Raw genomic sequence first — 23914 nt, 5'->3', positions numbered from 1 at the left:
AAATGTATAATTATGGGATCCACAAGATTAGATACTAACAGCTGCTAAAATGTGTAGTTGTCACATGCGTTGAAAGGATTGGACCAAGGCGCAGCGTGTTGAGTGCTCATCTTCTTTTATTAATGAGGGAACACTTAAACAAAATAAACAAACAACAGTTCCGTAAGGCACCACGACTATACGAAAACCAAAGGAAAACAGGCTGCCTAAGTATGGCTTCCAATCAGAGACAACGAAAGACACCTGCCTCTGATTGGAAACCATACTCGGCCAAACCTGGAAAACGAAACATAGAAAATGCAGTCTGACCACTAACTCTGACTAGCCTCAGGTAGGGACTGTTTGCACCTGATCTGCCTATTTGTGCTTTTTTTTTTTTTTTTAAATACATCTGATATCTCTCCCTTTCTTTTCATGTTTAATTGACCCTATGCAAAAATAAGGCAGTTTGTGGTTACATCTAAGCATCCAATTACCCACATTTTAGTCCAATCTCAATCTTAATTACAAATCCCCATTATCATAACTGTACCTTAAAATCAACTACCAGCCCAAATTACTAGTTTGATCATGGCTAGCCCTACTTTGCACTAAGTAACTTAGCTAGCTCTAATTTCTTACACCTTTACGATAGTAAACAGGCTATCTGCAAATTGTGGTAATATTTTGAGTAACGTTAACAGATTGATAATCACAAATGTTCGTTTTAGTTCAAGTACGAAAATCGAATTGAGTTAATGGATTTCAAATGACTGAATGTTAACTTGCTGAACACTGACAGCTGTAGCCTACTAGTTACCCCACATTAGCTAAACATTCGTATACTGTAATTTACGACACTGCACTGTATATGCGTGTATTACTAGCACAGATGTAAACATGATGTTAGGCTAAATTGGGAACCGATCTCTCTTATCTGATTAACTGTCTGTTAATGGAGCCAAAGGTCTGACGTTAATTTACACAGCGACTCAACTTTCGTAAAAGTTGTTCAGGAAACCTAAACCCGATGCTAAACCTTAAAACTTCCTTCAAATATGATGCTTTCGTCAATCGCGAAAAGAGCTCGTGGAGCTGTGGAAATATTCTCTCTTCTTCTTCTGTATGTTCTTGTTCTTGTTCTTATTCTTCTGTATCTTGCAACCAACGCTAATATTCTCTCTTCCTCGTCCTCGATTTGAAAATGTCAAAATAAATGCTTCTTTCAACAAGAGGTGAAATGAGATGTCAATCAGCATTAAACTGCCAGCAGCGAATGAAATATGAGGTGGCACCTGGGGTGGCCAATCAGATGTCAGGAGTGTCCAGTGCCACCCCGGACACCCCTCTGGCTCCGCCCCTGGCTACAAGGTCCTTACTTTGTAATTACATAGGCTAGTCGAAAGTTGACCAAATAATGAAAAGGGCTATCTGGTAGCCTCAATAAATACACAAATATTTGTAGTTGAACAAGTCGTTACATGTATACATGTCTTTTTTTTACTTGACTTGAGGCTTGACTTGAAAACATGACTCTACTCGACTTGACTTGCTCTTAGAATGCACGACTTGGACTTTACTCGAGTCTTGACCAGTTATTCTTGGGACTCGACTTGAGACTCGGACCTTGTGACTTGTGACTCAAATAATAGTGACTTGGTCTCTCCTCTGAAAATCTCTAATGTAAAGCCGACAACGTTGCCTACCATTATGTCAGACCGTGACATGCGAGACCAAATACATGTTTACCTGTCCAAATTATTACATGGCCTGCAAAAAAAAAAGGAAGAAATAAAGGAACGCACTGCACAATATGTGTGGACCAGAAAAGGCTCTCTCCTCACTATCAATTGTTCCTGCAGTGAGGAATTTAAATCTTCAGATGATGTTTTTATAACCTATCATCTGCAGATAATCGTTGTCTTGAGCTCAAAAAGCAGTATAAACATTATTCAAATCAGGGAGCCAAATGAACGGCTCTTTCACAGATGCGATTCGGTCCCCGCCGTTCACCAAAAAGAGCCGTTCAAAAAGAGCCGTTCTTTCGCGAACGACCCATCACTACCACTTTGTACCCTTCAGCAGCTTCTGCTTTTCAAAACGGGGTGTAGGAATATTCGTCAACTTGTCTTTGCAGAGGACACGGGTCTGTAAACATTCTGTTTGGCAGAATATCCCGGGCGTGCTCTACGCTGGCGAAAATGGAGGGGTTTCTACAGAGATGTCGCGCTGCATTAAAGGTAGGCACACACACGAATACGTTTACTATACATTGCATTTCATATTTTACAAATGTTTCATTTGCTCTGTTTAATGACTAGCCTTGTCCATCGCGTGCTCTCTGCTGTCTTTCACGCAATTCATTTACATATTCAAACTGTCTAAATTACTGTCACAGAGGCTGGTCACTTTTTTCCAAGACTTTTCTGCTTTTATGATTGAATTAGCTAGCCTATTACTATTATATTACTATTCTATTATTCATAATGTATGGATATCCTAACAACCTGTCAACTAAAATTGAGAGTGTATTGATTCATTCTCTCAAGTTACAACGTAGCTGAATTGAAAAGAGTCTAATTGCAGTATGGTTCAAGATTCAAAAAAATCATTTTTCCTGAAGATGATGAATCTTTTTTTGTAAAAGGTCATACACACAAAACACAGAGCGCCATGACTCATAAGGAGGTGGTGTGTGGATGAAGAGCTAGAATTGTCAGAGAGCTAGAGGAGGTAGAATACTGCCCACTGAAACTTACAGTCATTGTCACATATTGCGTCGTTGGTATGTTTTCAGCATATTTCGCAAGGGGTTGTCACAGTAGAGTCATATGACCAATGCCATGAGGGTTAATGATTTGTATGACATTTTAGTCAAGTGCAAAGAACCTGACATAATGGGGAAAAGCCTCTTACGCTATTCCCGTTTTGTCCCACTCTGGCATCTCCTGCACCCTGTATTACCTGTGTGTACATTCAAGACTAAATGTATGGTGGGTTCCCCTTGTTTATATAGGCTATGTTTGCACACGCACACCTCCCTCTTTCTCCGGCTGGAGTCTGGGCTAAAGCTCTCACTTCCAAATTCCTGTGGCCCAACAGCTTGACTGTTGTGTGCATGTGACATTAATAGTGACATTAGGTGACACCTCTGAATGGCAGACATCTCATCCCCCCTCCCTCCTTCCCCTGCAGCCTTGGTATGGAATGCAAAGATTTAAAGAGAAGGTGTCTCATTTCAAGGGGTCGGCGATTACTCTTGAGGAGTGACCATTAACCCGCTTTACTTTCGTTTTTTTCCCCTTCCATCAGAGAACAGCTGTGGTGGGATATCATATGGCCGAGCAATCAGAGAACACATTCGAGACATGACGTGAGACTAATCAAAACATGTAATGGGCTGAATTGAATTCCCTTCTTAAAACCCTCTCCGTAAGACACTGTAGTATTTTTTATTTAACCTTTATTTCACTAGGCAAGTCAGTTAAGAACAAATTCTTATTTACAGTGACGGCCTACACCAGCCAAACCTGGACGACACTGGGCCAATTGTGAGCCGCCCTATGGGCCCAATCATGACCGGTTGTGATACAGCCTGGATGTAGGCCTAGTTGTAGTTTGTAATGGCCTAGTTGTAGTTTGTAGTGGCATAGTTGTAGTTTGTAGTGGCCTAGTTATAGTATGTAGTGGCCTAGTTGTAGTTTGTAGTGGCCTAGTTGTAGTATGTAGTGGCCTAGTTGTAGTATGTAGTGGCCTAGTTGTAGTATGTAGTGGCCTAGTTGTAGTATGTAGTGGCCTAGTTGTAGTATGTAGTGGCCTAGTTGTAGTATGTAGTGGCATAGTTGTAGTTTGTAGTGGCCTTTTGATTCATTCACTTAAAAGTTATTCTTTCCCAGCATCCTCCCCCCTTCTCTAAGTATGAGTTCCCATTTTGGGCATAATAAAAGCTTCGTGGCACACTTCCTGGCTCTTGTCGTCTGTTAGATTTAATGTTTCTGTCCTCTGGTCAGATGCTTCTGTTTGGTCCACATCAACCACTTAGGCCAGGTTATATCTGAATACTGGCACACAGAAGGTCTCTGTGTTCTGATGGGCACTGGGCAGCCTTAGTTTAGCCACTGTCACTTCACATTATGGCCTCCTCACATGGCAGGAGACTAAGTGTTGATGTTTAACGTGGGGTCGTCCCTGACTACTCTACCTGGGGAGCTTAACGCTTTGTATACCTGTCCTGTCTCACGCCCACACACTCCCGGGTTGGGGGGCCCTTAACATGCTCATCTTTCCCATAATCAAACACTTGAAGACAATTTAATGTTATTGGTTACAGCAGTCTTTCTTTTCAGTGATGGGGCAAGGCTACCGGTATGTTCAATAGACCGAGACAGTAGATATCTGTCAGATAGTTCCTTCATTGACTGTGTGTGCCATAATTCTGTTGTTATGATTTTAATTGATATTTTGTAAACAATACAAAACATACACATACAAACAACAACATCATACAAACATCAACTACATCACACCTGCCCAGACCCACTTGAACACCCCCCCATCTCCAACGCCTGTATCACTTTCCGCCACAAGGCCTCAAATTGCCCTCTCTGCGTAGCCCACACACTTTACATTTTTAGATAATAAAGCATTTTACTTTTCCATTGCGTTAACGACAGACGATTGGTTGATTTCCATTTTTTAAGTCTACGTTTTTTAAAAGATGATTGACGAGAAAATATCGTCCAACCCATCGGGTATTTCACTGCACCCTCATATGCCATGTCTTGAAATATGCAGACAGACGGATTAAACAAAATGTTCTATTTAAGCAATAAGGCCTGAGGGGGTGTGGTATATGGGCAATATACCACAGCTAAGGGCTATTCTTATGCACAACGTAACGCGGAGTGCCTGGATACAGCCCTTAGCCGTGGTATATTGGCCATATACCACAAACCCCTGAGGTGCCTTATTGCTATTATAAACTGGTTACTAATGAAATTAGAGTGGTAAAAATAAATGTTTTGTCATACCTGTGGTATACGGTCTGCAATACCACAGCTGTCAGCCAATAAGCATTCAGGGCTCGAACCACCCTGTTTAGCATTTTTTTTATACATGTTTTTTGTTTTGCCTATCTAAGGAATGTCAACCTGCCCAAGTTCATAACCATTACAATTACTTACCCCTTTCAAAAAATGTAGAACTAAGAACAGATATAGCCCTTGGTTCACTCCAGACCTGACTGCCCTCGACCAGCACAAAAACATCCTGTGGCTTACTGCACTAGCATCGAATAGTCCCCGCGATATGCAACTTTTCAGGGAAATCAGGAACCAATACACGCAGTCAGTCAGGAAAGCAGAAATTTGCATCCTGTAGCTCTAACTCCAAAAAGTTTTGGGACACGGTGAAGTCCATGGAGAATAAGAGCACCTCCTCCCAGCTGCCCACTGCACCGAGGCTAGGTAACACTGTCACCACCGATAAATCCACGATAATCGAGAATTTCAATAAGCATTTCTCTACGGCTGGCCATGCTTTCCTCCTGGCTACCCAAACCCCGGCCAACAGCTCCGCACCCCCCGTAGCTACTTGCCCGGGCCTCCCCAGCTTCTCCTTCACCCAAATCCAGATAGCAGATGTTCTGAAAGAGCTGCAAAACCTGGACCCGTACAAATCAGCTGGGCTAGACAATCTGGACCCTGTCTTTATAAAATTATCCGCTTCCGTTGTTGCAACCCCTATTACTAGTCTGTTCAACCTCTCTTTCGTATCGTCTGAGATCCCAAAGATTGGAAAGCTGCCGCGGTCATCCCCCTCTTCAAAGGGGGTGACACTCTATACCCAAACTCTTACAGACCTATATCCATCCTGCCCTGCCTTTCTAAAGTCTTCGAAAGCCAAGTTAATAAACAGATCACCGACTAGCATCACTACTCTGGACGGTTCTGACTTAGAATATGTAGACAACTACAAATACCTAGGTGTCTGGCTAGACTGTAAACTCTCCTTCCAGACTCATATTAAACATCTCCAATCCAAAATTAAATCTAGAATCGGCTTCCTATTTCGCAACAAAGCCTCCTTCACTCACGCCGCCAAACATACCCTTGTAAAACTGACTGTCCTACCGATCCTCGACTTCGGCGATGTCATTTACAAAATAGCTTCCAGTACTCTACTCAGCAAACTGAGCAAACTGATCTCAGTCTATCACAGTGGCACCCACCACTGCGATCTGTATGCTCTAGTCGGCTGGCCCTTGCTACATATTCGTCGCCAGACCCACTGGCTCCAAGTCATCTACAAGTCTATGCTAGGTAAAGCTCCGCCTTATCTCAGCTCACTGGTCATGATAACAACACCCACCCGTAGCACGTGCTCCAGCAGGTATATCTCACTGGTCGTCCCCAAAGCCAACACCTCCTTTGGCCACCTTTCCTTCCAGTTCTCTGCTGCCAATGACTGGAACGAATTGCAAAAATCGCTGAAGCTGGAGACTTATATTTCCCTCACTAACTTTAAACATCAGCTATCTGAGCAGCTAACCGATCGCTGCAGCTGTACATAGCCCATCTGTAAATTGCCCACCCAATCTACCTTCCTCATCCCCATATTGTTTTTATTTACTTTTCTGCTCTTTTGCACAACAGTATTTCTACTTGCACATCATCATCTGCTCATCTATCACTCCAGTGTTAATTTGCTAAACTGTAATTACTTCGCTACTATAGCCTATTTATTGCGTTACCTCCTCATGCCATTTGCACACACTGTATATAGACTTTATTTTTTTTCTATTGTGTTATTGACTGTACGCTTGTTTATTCCATGTGTAACTCTGTGTTGTTGTTTGTGTCGCACTGCTTTGCTTTATCTTGACCAGGTCGCAGTTGTAAATGAGAACTTGTTCTCAACTAGCTTACCTGGTTAAATAAAGGTGACATATATATATATTTTTTAAATTAAGTTAAAGTTAAAATAACACTATTCCCAACAAAAGGGGAATCAAAGTGGAATTTATTTAGCTGAAAAGTTATGCTGGTGATGAGGATGAGAAAAGAAGCATAGAATGAGGAAAACCAGGGGTTTGTCTCTCTTCCCTCTCTCCAAACAACTTGCTACTCCATCCACCAATTCCACGGTTCAGCCTTATCTCTCTGAGTCCCTGAGGCCTGTGCTAAGTGGACTGGAGAGAGAATGTCTCAGTGTGGTGTGGTTTTACATTAACCAGATGGAATGAGAGCTATGATGGGGCTCTCAGAAAGGGGAACGGGTGAGAGTAGCCAGCGTGCCTTACTGCATTTGATTTGTGTTTCAGCATTAATGGAACACTATTGACTCATCAATATCAACCCAATGAAGCTAGCAACCTGGCTCAAAGTGATCCCTGGCTTGAATGCTGCACTCAAATGCAGGCCTAAATGGATTGCTCTGTGAATGTGGTCCAATTCACATTAGCGTGGGATATGAGGATAACTGTTAGAAAACAACACTGCCCTATTGTATAACAGTAATTGACATTTCTCAGCAATAGAGTGAGTTGAATATGAAGCCCGTTGCAAAACAGTTCTCATTGTCTACACTTGATCTGCGAATGACACACAAAACAGGTGCACAAGGACATGCATGAAGATCCGAATCAGAGCATCCTGTCATAATCATGGTACTATCATAACATTCTTCCTCTACACTTCCATTATTTGTGTCAGGCCTACGTTTTTCCACCAGCCAAGTTGTTCACCTCATATCTAACCCTTGTTTATATTTCTAGCCTCGTCTTTGAATGGATACTGCAGTACTGGATTACTACAGCTGTAGTAGACGTCGCCCTGAATCGTTCTGTTTACCATGGGGCTGTCGTGGATTCACGGTTGAAGAGATCTGCACACACACACACACTCTGTTGTTAAATATAGCCTCCCTTGGCTCCTGTTTGCCTGCCGGGGTCTGTCCACTGCTACGCCTGATGGGAGGTGCCGCGCACGCTGGGAAGAGGGAGATAAGAGGGAAGGGGAAGCTGGGCGGCCATGACGCCATGTTGTCGTACACTCACACTGGCGTTAGTGTCGCCCACGGGGCACTTACATTGGGCACTTAACATGGGGCGAAATGGCTCTCTCTCCATCCAGTTGTCTACACACTAAGCTACAGCCCATACTGATGGGGAGAAAAAACTGTCTAAAGCAGATCTGGACATATTTCTTGATTTACCATTGAAGTCAATAGGATGCACATCAATTCTCAATATGTTGAGATCAACAGGGGAGATCCTACACTGGTTATACTGGTTCACAAAGTACAATGGTGGACCAATCTTATAGGTTGATTGTTAAATCTATGGTGGCCCTAAGGGACAAAGTAGTTGTTAGCATATAAATCCCTACAAAATAGTTTGTGTTTGGACTTCTTCTCCTGGTTTACAGATAAATGACAGGTTTCCAGCAGTTATGTTCATAAACTAACTGAACTAGCTAATTAAAGTGTTCTCAATGTATAGCAGAGTGCTTCAGAAGAACTTAGCTAAAGCCAGACGGTTGATTTTGCTTTTTGTGTCCTGCCATACTGCCACACACACACTGGTAATTAGTGCTGTCACAGCGTGGCCATCATCACGTCACAGCAAGGCCGTCTCCCCGGTGTCAGTAATAACATCGTTTCTTTCATTATGTCACAGATAAAGCGATACTAATCACACTCCTTATCACAGTGGGTCTACCAGTCGATGGCAAAATGATCTCGCTGAGTCCAATTAATAGTTGTAGCCGCACATTCACTCATTGTTATTAAAGACGTCCCTCAGCGGTTTTTGAACATTTACTGTTGAAATGCTATTTCCCAGGTATAAATACAATGCAGTACACACACTAAAGGGTAAAGAAATACGTTTTGAACAAAATCGTTTTTTGTTGTTGTTGACACAACAGCAAACTTCAAGGAGCAGGCCATTCAAAGAGTTGGTCTGATGGGAATCTGTGATGTCATCGGCCCTCCTTCTTGAGGAACAATAGAGGAGCATGACTTGTGCTATGTCATGACTTATCTGGACCACCTATTGAGATGTGCCTATTGTTAAGTAAATCAGTTGTTAAATTAGGTGAAAAGTACACTGGAGTGCCACTTTAAAGTAGGTGATGTTCTTTGATAATCATAGCCTATGTAGATTAAAAGAGGCAGTCCAAAAATGATAGCATAGGCTAGATGCTAACTAACTACTGTGAGCCAGAATTAAATATAGGTCTACCATTTCAGTCTGTCAACATGGGATTTGTTTCACTAGGCTATTCTTGGCTATTCATTAACTGACTGCAGGCAGGTATCTAGCATTCTGGCAACTGTTTAGTCAATACCAATGCTTTTTACATTTTGACTAGTGTAGCCTTGGCCGTCTAAAAAAAAAACGGTTTAGAAATCTACAATGTATAAATCTGACAAGGAATTTTCCCACTCTCTTTACTTCCCCCTCTCTTTTCCTTCCTTCCTTCCTTCCTTCCTTCCTTCCTTCCTTCCTTCCTTCCTTCCTTCCTTCCTTCCTTCCTTCCTTCCTTCCTTCCTTCCTTCCTTCCTTCCTTCCTTCCTTCCTTCCTTCCTTCCTTCCTTCCTTCCTTCCTTCCTTCCTTCCTTCTCCACTCCTTAGGGCAGTTCGGATGGCAGCTCTGGGATCCACGTTGTCCTTGGCAACGAGGCCTGTGACCTCGACTCCATGGTGTCGTCCCTCGCCTTCGCCTACTTTCTGTCCAAAGTGAGTCAGCTAGCTTCTAGTCTGTGCCGCCTCTCATTAGTGAATCCCTCAACCTAGGTCGAAAATGAGTTACCACACCTGAAGTATCCATTCCCCTTCTCATATGTTTAGTTTTTTTTATACGGTAACAAGTAATTGAAACTTTACTTCAGGGGGGGTCCTAGTGCCCTTGACAAACTTGGCCCTCGCAAGAGGCTTCCAGAATGATCTTATGCAATTATCAGCCATGTATTTTTGGGGTGTCTCACTACTGAGATTTCATTTTGTTTCGGCCCCCCTGCTTTACTTGAGTCATAAGGACTACATAACACTCATAATCATGACATAATGTCAGTTATCATAAGCTGACACCAGTTATGCCATGATTATGACAGTGTTATGTAGCCCTTATATAACGGGTTTTTAGTGAATTGTTACCCAAAAATACATTCACTACATGGCCAAAAGTATGTGTGCTCGTCGAACATCTTATTCCAAAATCATGGGCATTAATATGGAATTGGTCCCCCCTTTGCTGCTTTAACAGCCTCCACTCTTCTGGGAAGGCTTTCCACTAGATGTTGGAACATTGCTGTGGGGACTTGCTTCCATTCAGCCAAAAGAGCATTAGTGAGGTCAGGAACTGATGTTGGGCGATTAGGCCTGGCTCGTAGTCGGCGTTCCAATTCACCCCAAAGGTGTTCGATGGGGTTGAGGTCAGAGCTCTGTGCAGGCCAGTCAAGTTCTTCCACACCAATCTCGACAAACCATTTTTGTATGGACCTCAATTTGAGTACGTGGGCCTTCCCCAAACTGTTGCCACAAAGTTGGAAGCACAGAGTCGTCTAGAATGTCATTGTATGCTGTAGCGTTAAGATTTCCCTTCACTGGAACTAAGGGGCCTAGCCCGAACCATGAAAACAGCCGCAAACCATTATTCCTCCTCCTCCAAACTTTACAGTTGACACTATGTATTGGGGCAGGTAGTGTTCTCCTGGCAACCTAGATTCATCCGTTGGACTGCCAGATGGTGAAAGGTGATTTATCACTCCAGAGAACGCGTTTCCACTGCTCCAGAGTCCAATTGCTGCGAGCTTTACAACACTCCAGCCGACGTTTGGCATTGCCATGGTGGTCTTAGGCTTGTGAGTGGCTGCTCTGCCATAGAAACCCATTTCATGAAGCTCCCAACAAACAGTTATTGTGCTGACGTTGCTTCCAGAGGCAGTTTGGAACTTGGTAGTGAATGTTGTTGCTCTTAGACGTTTCCACTTCACAATAACAGCACTTACAGTTGACCGGGGCAGCTCTAGCAGGGCAGATATTTGACAAACTGACTTGTTGGAAAGGTGGCATCCTATGACGGTGCCACGTTGAAAGTTACTGAGCTCTTCAGTGAGGCCATTTCACTGCAAATGTTTTGTCTATGTAGATTGCACGGCTGTGTGCCCGACTTTATACACCTGTCAGCAACGGGTGTGGCTAAAATAGCCGAATCCACTAATTTGAAAGGGTGTCCACATACTTTTGGTGATGTAGTGTACCTTCTGGAAATCTTCTAGTATGACCGATATACTCTATGTTGTGGTTGTTTGAAATCATATTGGTAAATTAATACGTCCCGCTATGCAGTAATTAATATATCTCCTCATTTAACTTGTTAATAGTGTTGAGAGAGCAGGGCCAAGTCCTGAAGCACCCCCGGCTCAGAATTAACTCTGTGAGGGACTCATTTCTAGGTCTGAGGTCCATGAATAGCTTGACCAAGCGCAACCAAAATGCCCAGAATTCTCCAAAATAGGACCAGACTACCTTCAGAGTCACTCGGATCATACTCAAGCATAAAAACAGTGTCTGTGCCCTGGCCACCAGCCACCGGTCTCTCCTTATCTTTCGTTACTGCATTGATCCATCTGCCCTCCCTAACCCCTGGCTATAGCTGCTCGCTAGCCTATACGCCCCCGCTACTCATGAAATATTCACACAACCTCAGATACTCAAGATCCGCCAAAGGCCTGAGAAGGTGGACGAAAACATTGCAGAGGAATCCCAGCTAGCCTCAGCAGGAAGGTGTGTTGGTGTCAGATGTCTGTTTTGAACTGGTCTCCCTCTTCCATCCTCTCCTCCTCTCCTCCCTTCCTCTTCTTCCATCCCCCTTTGTTCCCAGACGTCTGGCAGCTCGTGTAAGACTGTGGTGCCAGTGCTGAACATCCCGAGGGCCGAGTTCCCCCTGCGTTCAGACAGCGTGTTCCTGCTGAAGGAGAGCGGGGTTCCACAAGAGGCTCTGGTGTTCCGTGACGAGGTGGACCTGGCAGGGCTCTATAGAGCCAAGAGGCTGGTGCTCTCCCTAGTGGACCACAACGTGCTTCCTAGGTCAGGGGTTGCAACATGACTCTTCCTATTTATTTTCTCACACTCTCTTTCTGACGTTCTCTCCCTTGCTATCTCTGCCTTTCTCTCACTCAGACTTTCTACCAATGATACCTACAGTATCAAGTAGTATTGACAACACAGGACAACTTTGTGTGAAAGTGCCTGATATGTGGAGGGCCAGTTTCCCGGACCCAGATTAAGAAAACGTGTTTTTTTTGTGATACTTTTTACCCCTTTTTCTCCCCAATTTCATAACAGTTCTCTCATCGCTGCAACTCCCCTACAGACTCGGGAGAGGTGAAGGTTGAGAGCTGTGCGTCCTCTGAAACCGCACTGCTTCTTGACACAATGCCCGCTTAACCCGGAAGCCAGCCGCACCAATGTGTCGGAGGAAACACCGTCCAGCTGGCGATCGAGGTTAGCTTGCAGGCACCCGGCTCGCCCCAAGGAGTCGCTAGATCACGATGGGACAAGGAAATCCCGGGCCGGCCAAACCCTCCCCTAACCCGGACGACGCTGGGCCAATTGTGCGCCGTCTCATGGGTCTCCTGGTCACAGCCGGCTGTAACACAGCCTGGGATCGACCCGAGTCTGTAGTGATGCCTCAAGCACTGTGATGCAGTGCCTTAGACGGCTGCGCCACTCGGGAGGCAGAAAACACATAGTTAAGGATATATGACACAATGTATTTCACAATATTCACTCAACTACAACTTTTCCCCGTAGTGCCGACATTGACTTGGAGGAGGCAGTTGTGGAAGTCATTGATCACCACCACCTCGAGCGGACACCCTCCACTTCCTGTTCGGTCACCATGGAAACCGTGGGTTCCTGTGCCACTTTGGTGACGGAGTACATTCACCACAAGGCACCTGAAGTGCTAGACAGACAGGTGGCCCAATTATTATACGGTAAGGTTGCCACAGCAATAATTCTCTCACGTCCAGCATTCTCTATAACACGTGCCAAACTCCAGTACTTGAGGGTCACAGTGTCTCCTTGTCTTTAAACAATGCATACCTCAGAACTAGGTAGTGGGAATATGTCAGGATTAATCTTTACTGAAATAGACAATTCTCTTGTAGTTGCGCTTGTTTGTCAATGCCAGCGGTAATCATTGGCTCAGTTCACCTATACTTGGCAGTGTAACCCACACAGGGGCCATCGTGCTAGATTGTGTCAACATGGCACCAGAGGCGGGCAAGGTCACACCCAAGGACAGCCATCTGGCCTGCCTACTGGAGTCGCGCTTCCCCAGCCTACCACCCAGGGGCACCCTTTTCCAGTCCCTACAGAGCGCCAAGTTTGACATCTCAGGTAATAAAGAAAAACCCGCCATGGGAAATGTGTTGATAGGTGGACAAAATGACACTGCCTTGTCACTTGACATTTAGGGACATAGGATGTCATGACAATATGACATTATTATGTCAGTATTATGACACTGTTAGGACATACCATTCAAATAAAGTGTTGCCGTATTTTAAAGAGTGTTGTAGAGTAAGTGTGAGATTTTACACGATTTCAAAAGAATGTTGTGGAGTGTCCATCTAGAATTAAACAAAATAATATGTCAAACCCTTTAGGTAGGAACCTCTGCTCACTTGAACCAATGACTGGACAAAGCCATCGATCACGTGACACCATTCATTCCTATGTGCAGACTCAATAGTGCATTCAAGCCAAATGAAGTCGGTTAAGATGGCGTCTAATGGAGACATAACATGCGCAGTTTGAGCTAGTCCAAGAAGTGACGTTGCAGGCTAGCTCAGTGTTGCCCCCTCATTGATTAACTCAAGCTGAAGGCCGACTGGGGACCGTGATATTGGTACCATGATTGTCTTCTAAGTAATGTTTTCTTTACACAAAGATTGACCATGACGATTGCCATTTTTCAATTCACTTTAATGGGGGGGTCCTGTTTTCTCCTAGCAATGCCTGCAGTATCGCGGTCGGCCTTGGACTTCCAGGGCTTCAATGAAAAGGGACAGTCATTCTCCCTTGTGTTGACCACATTCCAGGTTTATCTTACTATGTGTTATGTTATCCTGGTGCTGGGTAATGTTCATGATGACGTTGACGTTAACAAGGGCCCCAGGACCAGTGGAAACAAAATAGCCCCATAACATCAGAGATCCACCACCATATTTTACAGTAGGTATTGGGTTATTTTTTGCTCATGCATCCTTATTTCGACGCCATTACATACATTGTGTCAGAGATAAAAATGCAATACTTGACTACATCCAATACTTGACTGTATTTGACTACGTTACACCCCGCGTTGTGGTAATTTACCATAGAAATAGAGTGTTGTTGTTTATCACTTATACGACCAAATCAAATCAAACTTTATTTGTCACATGCGCCGAATACAAGAAGTGTAGACCTTACCGTGAAATGCTTACTTACAAGCCCTTAACCAACAATGCCGTTCAAGAAGAGTTAAGAAAATATTTACCAAATAAACTAAAGTAAAAAAAATAAGAATAAAAAGTAACACGATAAGAGTAACGAGGCTATATACAGGGGGTACCGGTACTGAGTCAGTGTGCAGGGGGTGCAGGTTAGTAGAGGTTGTTGATAATTGTACAACCAGCTGAAGTCTGCTCCTAGTGACAGTCTGACGTACCGCCTGGCTCTGTGTGTGTGTCTGGTTAACTTCTACCATGGAGGGTTCAGGGCGGTTTGCCTTCAGAAAGTATTCACACCCCTGGACTTTTTTTCCACATTTTGTTGTGTTACAGGCAGAATTTAAAATGTATTACATTTAGATTGAGATTTTGTCACTGGCCTACACGCATTACCCCATAATGTCAAAGTGGAAATGTTTTTTTGATATTTGTACTAATTCATTAAAAATGAAAAGCTGAAATGTCTTAAGTCAATAAGTATTCAACCTCTTGGTTATGGCAAGCCTAAATAAGTTCAGTAGTATACATTTGCTTAACAAGTCGCATAATAATTTGCATGGCCTCACTCTGTGTGCAATAATAGTGTTTAACATTATTTTTTGAATAACTACCTCAAAAGTATCTGTAAGGTCCCTCAGTCTTACAGGGAATTTCAAACACAGATTCATTCAAAAAGGCCAGTGAGGGTTTCCAATGCCTCGCAAAGAAGGGCACCTATTGGTAGATTGGTAAAAAAAAAAAAGATCCCTTTGTGCATGGTGCAGTTATTAATTACAATTTGGATGGTGTATCAATACACCCAGTCACTACAAAGATACAAGCGTCCTTCCTAACTCAGTTGCCGGAGAGGAAGGAAACCGCTCAGGTGAAACCGCTCAATGGTGACTAAAACAGTTACGGAGTTGAATGGCGGTGATAGGAAAAAACTGAAGATGGATCAACAACATTGTAGTTACTCCACAGTACTAACCTAATTGACAGAGTGAAAAGAAGGAAGCCTGTACAGAATATTTTCTAAAAATATGCATCATGTTTGCAATAAGGCACTAAAGTAATTCTGCAAAGAATGTGGCAAAGCAATTCACTTTTTGTACTAAATACAAAGTGTTATGTTTGGGGCAAATCCATTACAACACATTACTGAGTACCTCTCTCCATATTTTACATTTACATTTACATTTAAGTCATTTAGCAGACGCTCTTATCCAGAGCGACTTACAAAATGGTGCATTCACCTTATGATATCCAGTGGAACAACCACTTTACAATAGTGCATCTAAATCTTTTAAGGGGGGGGCTAGAAGGATTACTTTATCCTATCCTAGATTTTAGAGGCAGAGGAGTGGTGGTGAACGTCACAAGCATTGTGGTAGCTGAATCATGTTATGGGTACGCTTGTAATCGTTAAAGACTGGGGGAGTTTTCAGGATAATAAAGAAAAGGGAATGGAGCTAAGCACAGGCAAAATCCTAGAGGAAAACCTGCTTCAGTCTGCTTTGTCAATCTATGTCAAGACCTGAAAATGATTGTCTAGCAATGATCAACAACCAATTTGACGGAGCTTGAAGAATTTTTTAAAGAATAACGGGCAAATGTTGCAGGTGCAGAAAGCTCTTAGAGACTTACCCAGAAAGACTCAAAGCTGTAATCGCTGCCAAAGGTGCTTCTACAAAGTATTGACTCAGGGGTGTAAATACTTATGTAAATAAGAGTATTTATGTATTTCATTTTCAGTGAATTTGCAAAAATGTATAAAAACATGTTTTCCCCTTTTCATTGTGATGGGGTATTGTGTGTAGATGGGTGAGAGAAAAAACAAATATTTAATCCATTTTGAATTGCATCAGTAAGACAACAAAATGTGGAATAAGTCAAGGGGTATGAATCCTTTGTGAACTCACTGTATATGTAGGGCCCTGTGTTTTGGTTTTGGTCACATTACCTATATTTTTTACATTTGATTTAAAGGCTTCAAATAAAGGTTAAAAACCAGGTCATGTGACATGATTAACCAAAACACAGGGCCCAACATACAGTAAATGATCTGCTGTAGTGTTTGTCATACAGTAGTGTCATTACCCAATTACATGCTGCCATTGTAATACTGCGTGTCCCATTGGTTTGTGTTACAGGTCTTTCTACAGAGCAGATCCTGCTGAAGGACATGAAGGCTGTCTCCAGAGGCGACCTGAGACTGGCAGTCAGCGCTGTGTACATGACACTAGATGTACGTACTTGAATTAATCCACTCTGCCACCACCTTGCTTTAAACTGAGACTCAGCGATGTTAGGTCACCACAAGAGCAGTGCAGCCAGAGAGTATGAGGCAAGAGGCTGCACTCGTCAGCACCAACACATACACTGTTAAACATCTGCACAGGAGTTTGCATCTTTCTAATGCAGTGTGATAGCTGCATGACAACAAATGCTGACGATTGCAGCCTCTTGCTTCGCGCAGTCTTTGTTTATGTCGGAAGTTGCCCTGCTCCTCATGGTAAATGAATATTGCTGAGTCTACCTTTTAACATCCCTCTCTCAGCATCATACTGTGTGTGTGAACCTTTACTCTTCCCCGTTAACAGCGATGTGTTAAAATGGCCTACTTTGCCTTTGAACAACCAACTCTTTAATGAATTTGGGTTTGCAGATGATTCACCAAGTCATATTTCCTACTCCTTTGGGATAATTATATTCCACTATTAGAATCTTTACTCTTCTGTCATACTCTTCAGTCACTCTACAATGTTACCAATTTAGCTATCAAACTCGCTTTTAATTCTGGGAGATGATCTTTTTTCAAATTCTTCGTTCTGACAATGGAGCCTCCGCCTCGGGGAGGTGCAGCTATATGCAGTGACAGACATCTAGGACCGAAAGTGACAGCTATATGCAACTAATGGCTCAGAGCGTATATTTCACCATCTGATTAGCATAAACAAATGAGATCAGTAGCTACAGTGTTGCTTCAGACCAGGCTAAACAATAGCGACAGGAGTCATGTCTGTTAGTTAAGAATACTCCCTGATATTTGGGTGGCCATCATTGCTCACAGAAGACGAGGAGTTGAAAGTGGGAGTCTACTGTAGTGAGTACAGATAGTTGACTCCTGGTGAATGCACATCAAATAAGTAACTCTGTTTAACTGCAGTGCAGTTCCTCCGTCCCAATGCAAATGTATTCTTTTTACAAATACCTTCTATTAGAGCTGGCACAGTTATTGTGTAATTGTGTAACCGACAATTATGGATAATAACCGTGAACTAACACACTTATTAAGAGAACATCCCTGGTCATCCCCACTGGCGTTGATCTGGTGGACTCACTAAACACATGCTTCATTTGTAAATTATGTCTGAGTGTTGGAGTATGCCCCTGGCTATCTGTAAATTATGTCTGAGTGTTGGAGTATGCCCCTGGCTATCCGGAATTAAAAAACAAGAAAATGGTGCCATCTGGTTTGCTTAATATAAGGTATTTGAAATGATTTATATTTTTACTTTTGATACTTAAGTATATTTTATCAATTATATTTACTATTTATATATTTAAAACCAAATACTTTTTGACTTTTCTCAAGTAGTATTTTACTGGGTGATTTTCCCTTTTACTTGAGTCATTTTCTATTAAGGTATCTTTACTTTTACTCAAGTATGACAATTGGGTACTTTTGCCACCACTGGTCAGCAGGAGAAACTTAATTTACGAAAGTTCCAAGCGGTCAAAACCATTCGTTTTTAAGACAGGGGTGTCACCAAAGCTATGTTGTATTCATTAGGTATGTCGTAGCTAATTTTCAAAGATGCATTACAAGCTCAAAATATTTTTTTACAAAAATGACAATTATGACAATAACGTGGCTATTTGCATGACAATTAAACATGACCCAAAATGCCATAACCGACCTGGGTTATGTCAGTTATACTGTACCTGTACTTGATTGAGCTTGCCTTTTAGAATCGAACCAAGCAAACGCTCAAAATATTTGAACGATTTTGAATAATGCCTGTTATCTATATGGTATAGTTTTGTTGTTTACTGTTGTACATCATCCCATGCGTTCAACAGATGTTCCTACAGCGGAAGAGCCTACAACGGGAGCTTTGTGAGTTCTGTCACAAACATCGTTTTGGTGCGGTGGTCGCCATGACAATCTCTTTCAATGAACGCAGCGAGCCCCATCGGCAGCTGGCGGTCTACAGCTCCAGCACCCTCTATAGGGAGGAGGTATGAACTGCCATGCCAACTTATATTTTACCGTTATTTAACTAGGCAAGTCAGTTAAGAACAAATTCTTATTTTCAATGACAGCCTAGGAACACTGCCTTGTTCAGGGGCAGAACGACAGATTTCAAACTCAGGGATTCAAACTTGCAACCTTTCGGTTACTAGCCCAACGCTCTAACCACTAGGCTACCCTGCCACCCCACATATTGACCCCTAGACACCTATGATGTGAGCTGATTTGATATTTATAGGGTTAGTAATATAATAGTAAAGATTTGATAGGGGGTAGTTTTTTTATAATAGGTACTGGTTCCACCTAGCCCTCTAATAGACTTGGCAGAATTTACCAATTTTGTGCGGCACATTTCTGTTCCTGACCCGAAAAGTATTTTATATGAGTTCAGTGTATTGTAAAATGGCCATTTGAATATTGGTGTGAATCTTTCCTCCCTGCTGCTTAAATATACATAAAAAATGTGTCTACTTTGTGTGCCAACCTACCTACCTACCTTGTTAGTTTAATATTGGCCTTCAGAAATTATCCCTTGGTGTGAAAAGAAATAGTATTATTATGTGATATTAAGCATGTCTGTAAGTGAGATAAATCAAAGTATTCAATGCTGCCTGTTGCCATTATTTATTAGTGTGTTTTTCCTCTCGGGCATATGCAGGCATGACAATTTGAGAATATTAGTCAATGTTTAAACGGCAACTATGAAATAGCAATACACTTTTAAGTGTGTTTCACATTCTGCTGTAGGTGAGCCAAGCATTAGAAAAGGCCCGGAACCCCTCTCTGTGCATCTCTCCAATGAGCAGCCCCTTCAACGACATCAAGTCCTATCTCCAAGGCAACGCGCTGGCCTCCCGCAAGAAAGTGCTACCTATCCTCAAGGACTTCCTGAAGGAGTGGGACAAGAAGCAAGTGCATTGTGGGGAGGCGGAGGACTTTGAGGAGCTGGACAACCACTTTGACCCCACGGGGTCGCTTGGTATCGACGGAGACGCCCGTCCCCACTGCTTCTCGGCCTCTCGGCACCACCGCCGCCGCCTGTTGGGTGCCGAGGACTATGGGACGGAGGAGGACTTCCAGGTGCCGGCCACACCCATGAACAGCCTGGTGGAGGGCTGTCCACTGGACGCCGGCCTGCCCCAGATCAGCGCGGAAGCCATTTTGGAGAAGTTCAGCTACATGGTAGGGGAAGCAGGGGAAAATAAAGATGTCAGCTGGCCAGGTGATCAATAACCTTCCATTGATGCCTTTAAATCCTAGTGCCCCTGGCTCTCTGTCCGCGTGCACTGCAACCCAACCAAAAGACTATAAGGACTGTTCAAACTCAGAAGCATATCAATCAATTGTATGTTTCATAAGGGACATCTCATAGCGGATTATAATGACAATCCAAGGGGCCATGTACAGTAACTGACTCACTGGTTATATAGCAATCCAAGGTTTTCTATCAGCAGCTCCGGTAATTGACTGGAAACAGGGTCGTGTTCAGGAGGAACAAAACCGCCCAAAACGGAGTGAAGCAGGGAGGTACCATCTTAACTTATCTAATAAGAAATGCTCGTTCTTGTTTTCCGTTGCAAAATGTTTTGCTACGGTGTGCCCAAATGAACACAACCCTGGACTACCATGGCCATCAAACTGATCACCAAGTTCTTATGGATGCTTTACTCAAGTCAGGACTAACAACACCATTACGAAGGATAGGACATCCTTCTAAAAGACTGAAAAAGGCATGACTTGTACCTTTGAAGACTCCAGACAACAATGAAGGTTCAATGGAGTTTTCTCTCTGTATCCCATCTGAGTACATGGGACTGCCTCATTGGTTAGTGCCATCTCCAAGTGTATTGGTAGTAGATTGGACATTTGGAAAATACATGATGGACTAATGTAATGAATCTTTGAAGGGCCTATTTCAATGTCACAGGCATTTGAGTGAAGCTTTATTTTTAGGAGAATATTGCCCTGGAGAATGACTTTATTCATTTTTGCAGCATGTGTTTCAGTAGTCCTGGTCCTTGAAGACTGCAGAGTTTGCTGTTTTTTAGTGCAACTTATCTATGTACAGCTTCAGTAGTGAGTTATTGAGCTGATGATTGAGCACGTGATATCTCCTGGCATGTGTGCGAGCGTGTGTGTGTGTCTGTGTGTGTGTGTCTGTGTGTGTCTGTGTGTGTGTGTCTGTGTGTGTCTGTGTCTGGAGTTCTTGCTTAGCGTGATGTCGTGATGACATTATCATCAGGGTTGTTTCAGTCCATAGTTCTCCTCATTGTCGGAATCCATCTGGAAAAGAAAGAAGGGAAGAACACTCACCCTCCGTACAGAGAGAGAGGTGGAGAGATACATACCAGATCTCAGATGCTACTCTGCTGTTCATTCATGCGTATGAACTGCCTGCCCCCAGTCAGATCTCTAAAATTGCAGGTTTCCTTTTTTTCCCCTGTCATGAATGTTGTTCTGGAGGCAGCTCTGCAGAGTGGTCACTAGCTGGCACAGCCACAAAGTCCTACAATCTGATTTCAAACCTAACCCTAACCTAACCCTAACCTTAACCCTAATCATACTGCTAACCCTACTGCATAACCCGAAACTTAAATTAAGACCAAAACCCTTTTTGTTTTCATGAATTTCTACAATATAGACATTTTGGAGTTTGCAGGTGGCCCATCTACCCGGAAATCGCATTGTTTTGCCTCAAGGACAAGACTCATCCCAATAAACATTAACCTGTGCTAAATATACTTTCTCTCTCTCTCTCTCTCTCTCTCTCTCGCAGGTTTGTCTGAGATTTAGATCACAAAGCTACTTCAGCTGCCCAAATATACACAAATCTTATGTGGAACTTATCGTCTAGCTTATCGTCTAGATTTATTCAGGGAATTACCATTGATTATGTCGTCCTAATGACGTCATAACATTTTGATAACAAATGAAGTGATGCAGAGGTTGACTTCATGCATACAATTTTGCGCTGAATTTCGTTCAGCATGTTATTCCTGCATTACAAAAAAAACGGTGATACGTTTCTATTAATACCCCCCTTTGTATTTTTGAGTTACCAGACATTTGCCTGTTCCCAGATCTGTTTGTGCTCTTGCCAACTCCTATCATCAGTGTTGACTATACAGCATCAACAGAACTGGGCTAGTGATGAATTGCTCTGATGATGGTATCTGATCTGGAATCTGTGTCGCATACCCCAGAGAGCCTTGTGGCGGTTCATTTGAGGAAACATTACTGCATTAGTGCAGATGTCTGCTTCATTAGCTGTCTGTAGTTGGGCCTGAGGAGTAGGTTTGAACTTGCTGAACCACAGAGATGTGCATACACCCCTAGGAAAACCCACATACAGATGAATGCATAGACACAAACACATTAGACAGTGGCCCGATTCCATTTCCGTCACTAGTCCCTTCCTTTACGTCTACCATTTCAGTGTTCCCAGATCACAAGGATTCGATAGGTCTAAGTAAGTGATAAGATGATGGCTCCACCTCGTTCGATAGGGTATGTGAAGGTTCTACCATACACTCACCTATCCAGTCCTTTTGCATCGTGGAACTTCAAACTCTGAGAATAAGGGAGGGCGGCACGGACTAAAATGGAATCCTGCTAGTCTCGCTGGAACTTTGGGCTTTGTTAGAATTCCCAGATTTTAATTAATATATCTTTGACAACAGAAAACATCTTAGAATGTTGACTAGCCCTGTGCTGAACCATTTAATGAAGATATTAAATGAAGATAGTATAGTTGATCATGCCACTTGATTATATAAATCAACCATGCAGTTTCATTGATTTATTCTCTACATCACAGCGAGAAATAGTTTATAGTAAAATAATATGTTGTGTCTAGGCTAGCATGGTATTGATAGTGAGTTTGCTATTAAACATACTCTGAAAGATTATTATATTGAGCCTCAGGTATTAAAGATTTGGCAATGCTTGGCTTGTAGTTGTGTTTTTTTCTCTTTTTTTGCCAGCTAAACCTGCATGAGCCAAAAAAAATCCATTGTGCTAATTATGTTTTGTCCTTCTTCTTTATCTCCAAATATACTTTTTGTTGAAATGTTTCATGGGAAATGTAGCTTATGTGGTGGACAGTGTAATGGCTCGGTGACTCTGCAGTTTAATTTGAACACTAAAACGAGTTTGTTTTTCCCATACCATTTGTCATGATTACATGTTTTAGTAAACACTCTTGTCACTGTGGTGTTCTAATTTCTCCAAGCCTTTAATTGACGTTTGATATGTTAGCTTGCTGGACTTGTTTAGCTTCTAAACAGGTTGAATGACAACAAGTCATTCACAATGTTGTTTCTTTAACTCAAACTGGTTCCCTTTTTCAGTTTCTCATGGCTTTCATCCAAAGATGCCCCTCCTCAACCCCTCTACATGCAGTTCCTTTCAGCATGGCTAGTTTTGTGAATTTTATGCAGGACAATCGGGATTCAACTTCCCTTTTATTCAAGTACGCAATATGATAAGTGTTTCCTGTGCGGTTCCTGAATGCGAAACCACGTGTATGACGAGATTATAAGAGAAAATGTTAAAATATGCACTTCTATTAAAAAAAAATGATTTTAAGAGTTTGTGTTGTCATCAGGTTTTATTCAGGCTTCTAACTGATTCTGGGTTATTGATCTGATTCAAAATCATAACCTAAAGCTAACATTTCTACAAGGCACTATTGGAATATTTAGTGTCTATCACTAACTATTACGAACTACACCAGTCAGTAGTGTCTTAATTTCTCTAAGGGTGTGTTCTCACCATTTCCCCACCATAGGCTGTGTGTGTGTGTGTGTGTGTGTGTGTGTGTGTGTGTGTGTGTGTGTGTGTGTGTGTGTGTGTGTGTGTGTGTGTGTGTATCCACCATTCCTGGTCATGTCTCAACATGTTATTGTGTTCATATACAGTGCCTTCAGAAAGTATTCATCACACCACTTGATTTTTTCTACATTTTGTTGTGTTAAAGTCTGAATTTAAAATGGATTAAATTGAGATTTCTTGTCACTGGCCTACACACGATACCCCATAATGTCAAGTGGAATTCTGTTTTTCGAATCTTTTACAAATTAATTATAAATTAAAAGCTGAAATTAGTATAAGTATTCACCCTCTTTGTTATGGCAAGCCTAAATATGTTCAGGAGTAAAAATGTGCTTAACAAGTCACATAACAAGTTGC

The 23914-nt window shown here is 42.5% G+C and overlaps 1 protein-coding gene and 1 long non-coding RNA gene across 3 annotated transcripts; both read left to right on the top strand.

Moving 5' to 3' along the window:
- The first annotated feature begins 1858 nt into the window (after nucleotides 1-1858).
- LOC106588342 (exopolyphosphatase PRUNE1) lies at nucleotides 1859-23311 on the top strand. 2 transcript variants are annotated; one of them, XM_014177225.2, is made up of 8 exons: nucleotides 1861-2219; nucleotides 9617-9721; nucleotides 11868-12073; nucleotides 12800-12984; nucleotides 13232-13390; nucleotides 16620-16714; nucleotides 18553-18711; nucleotides 19472-23311. In XM_014177225.2, exons 1-8 carry the CDS (start codon nucleotides 2181-2183, stop codon nucleotides 19955-19957), a joined length of 1434 nt encoding a protein of 477 aa, XP_014032700.1. In that variant the 5' UTR covers nucleotides 1861-2180; the 3' UTR covers nucleotides 19958-23311. The 2 variants fall into 2 exon arrangements, with proteins under 2 accessions (XP_014032701.1, XP_014032700.1); XM_014177226.2 differs by lacking the exon at nucleotides 9617-9721 and having other exon boundaries at nucleotides 1859-2219.
- LOC123730903 (uncharacterized) lies at nucleotides 6741-8257 on the top strand. The gene is made up of 2 exons (XR_006762335.1): nucleotides 6741-7645; nucleotides 7754-8257. It is a non-coding gene; the product is annotated as an uncharacterized lncRNA (long non-coding RNA).
- Nucleotides 23312-23914: the final 603 nt, after the last annotated feature.

Source organism: Salmo salar, chromosome ssa27 (genome assembly GCF_905237065.1).
Source record: "Salmo salar chromosome ssa27, Ssal_v3.1, whole genome shotgun sequence".
NCBI lineage: Eukaryota > Metazoa > Chordata > Actinopteri > Salmoniformes > Salmonidae > Salmo > Salmo salar.
Note: the sequence above shows the minus strand (reverse complement) of the source record. Positions and strands in the feature narration are given on the sequence as shown.

Bases quoted from the DNA above. Each gene is read 5' to 3' on its own strand.
- LOC106588342 (XM_014177225.2), top strand. From the start codon at position 2,181: ATGGAGGGGTTTCTACAGAGATGTCGCGCTGCATTAAAG. The intron at 2,220-9,616 runs GTAGGCACACAC...TCCACTCCTTAG, and splicing joins GATGTCGCGCTGCATTAAAG to GGCAGTTCGGATGGCAGCTC. The intron at 13,391-16,619 runs GTAATAAAGAAA...TTTGTGTTACAG, and splicing joins CGCCAAGTTTGACATCTCAG to GTCTTTCTACAGAGCAGATC.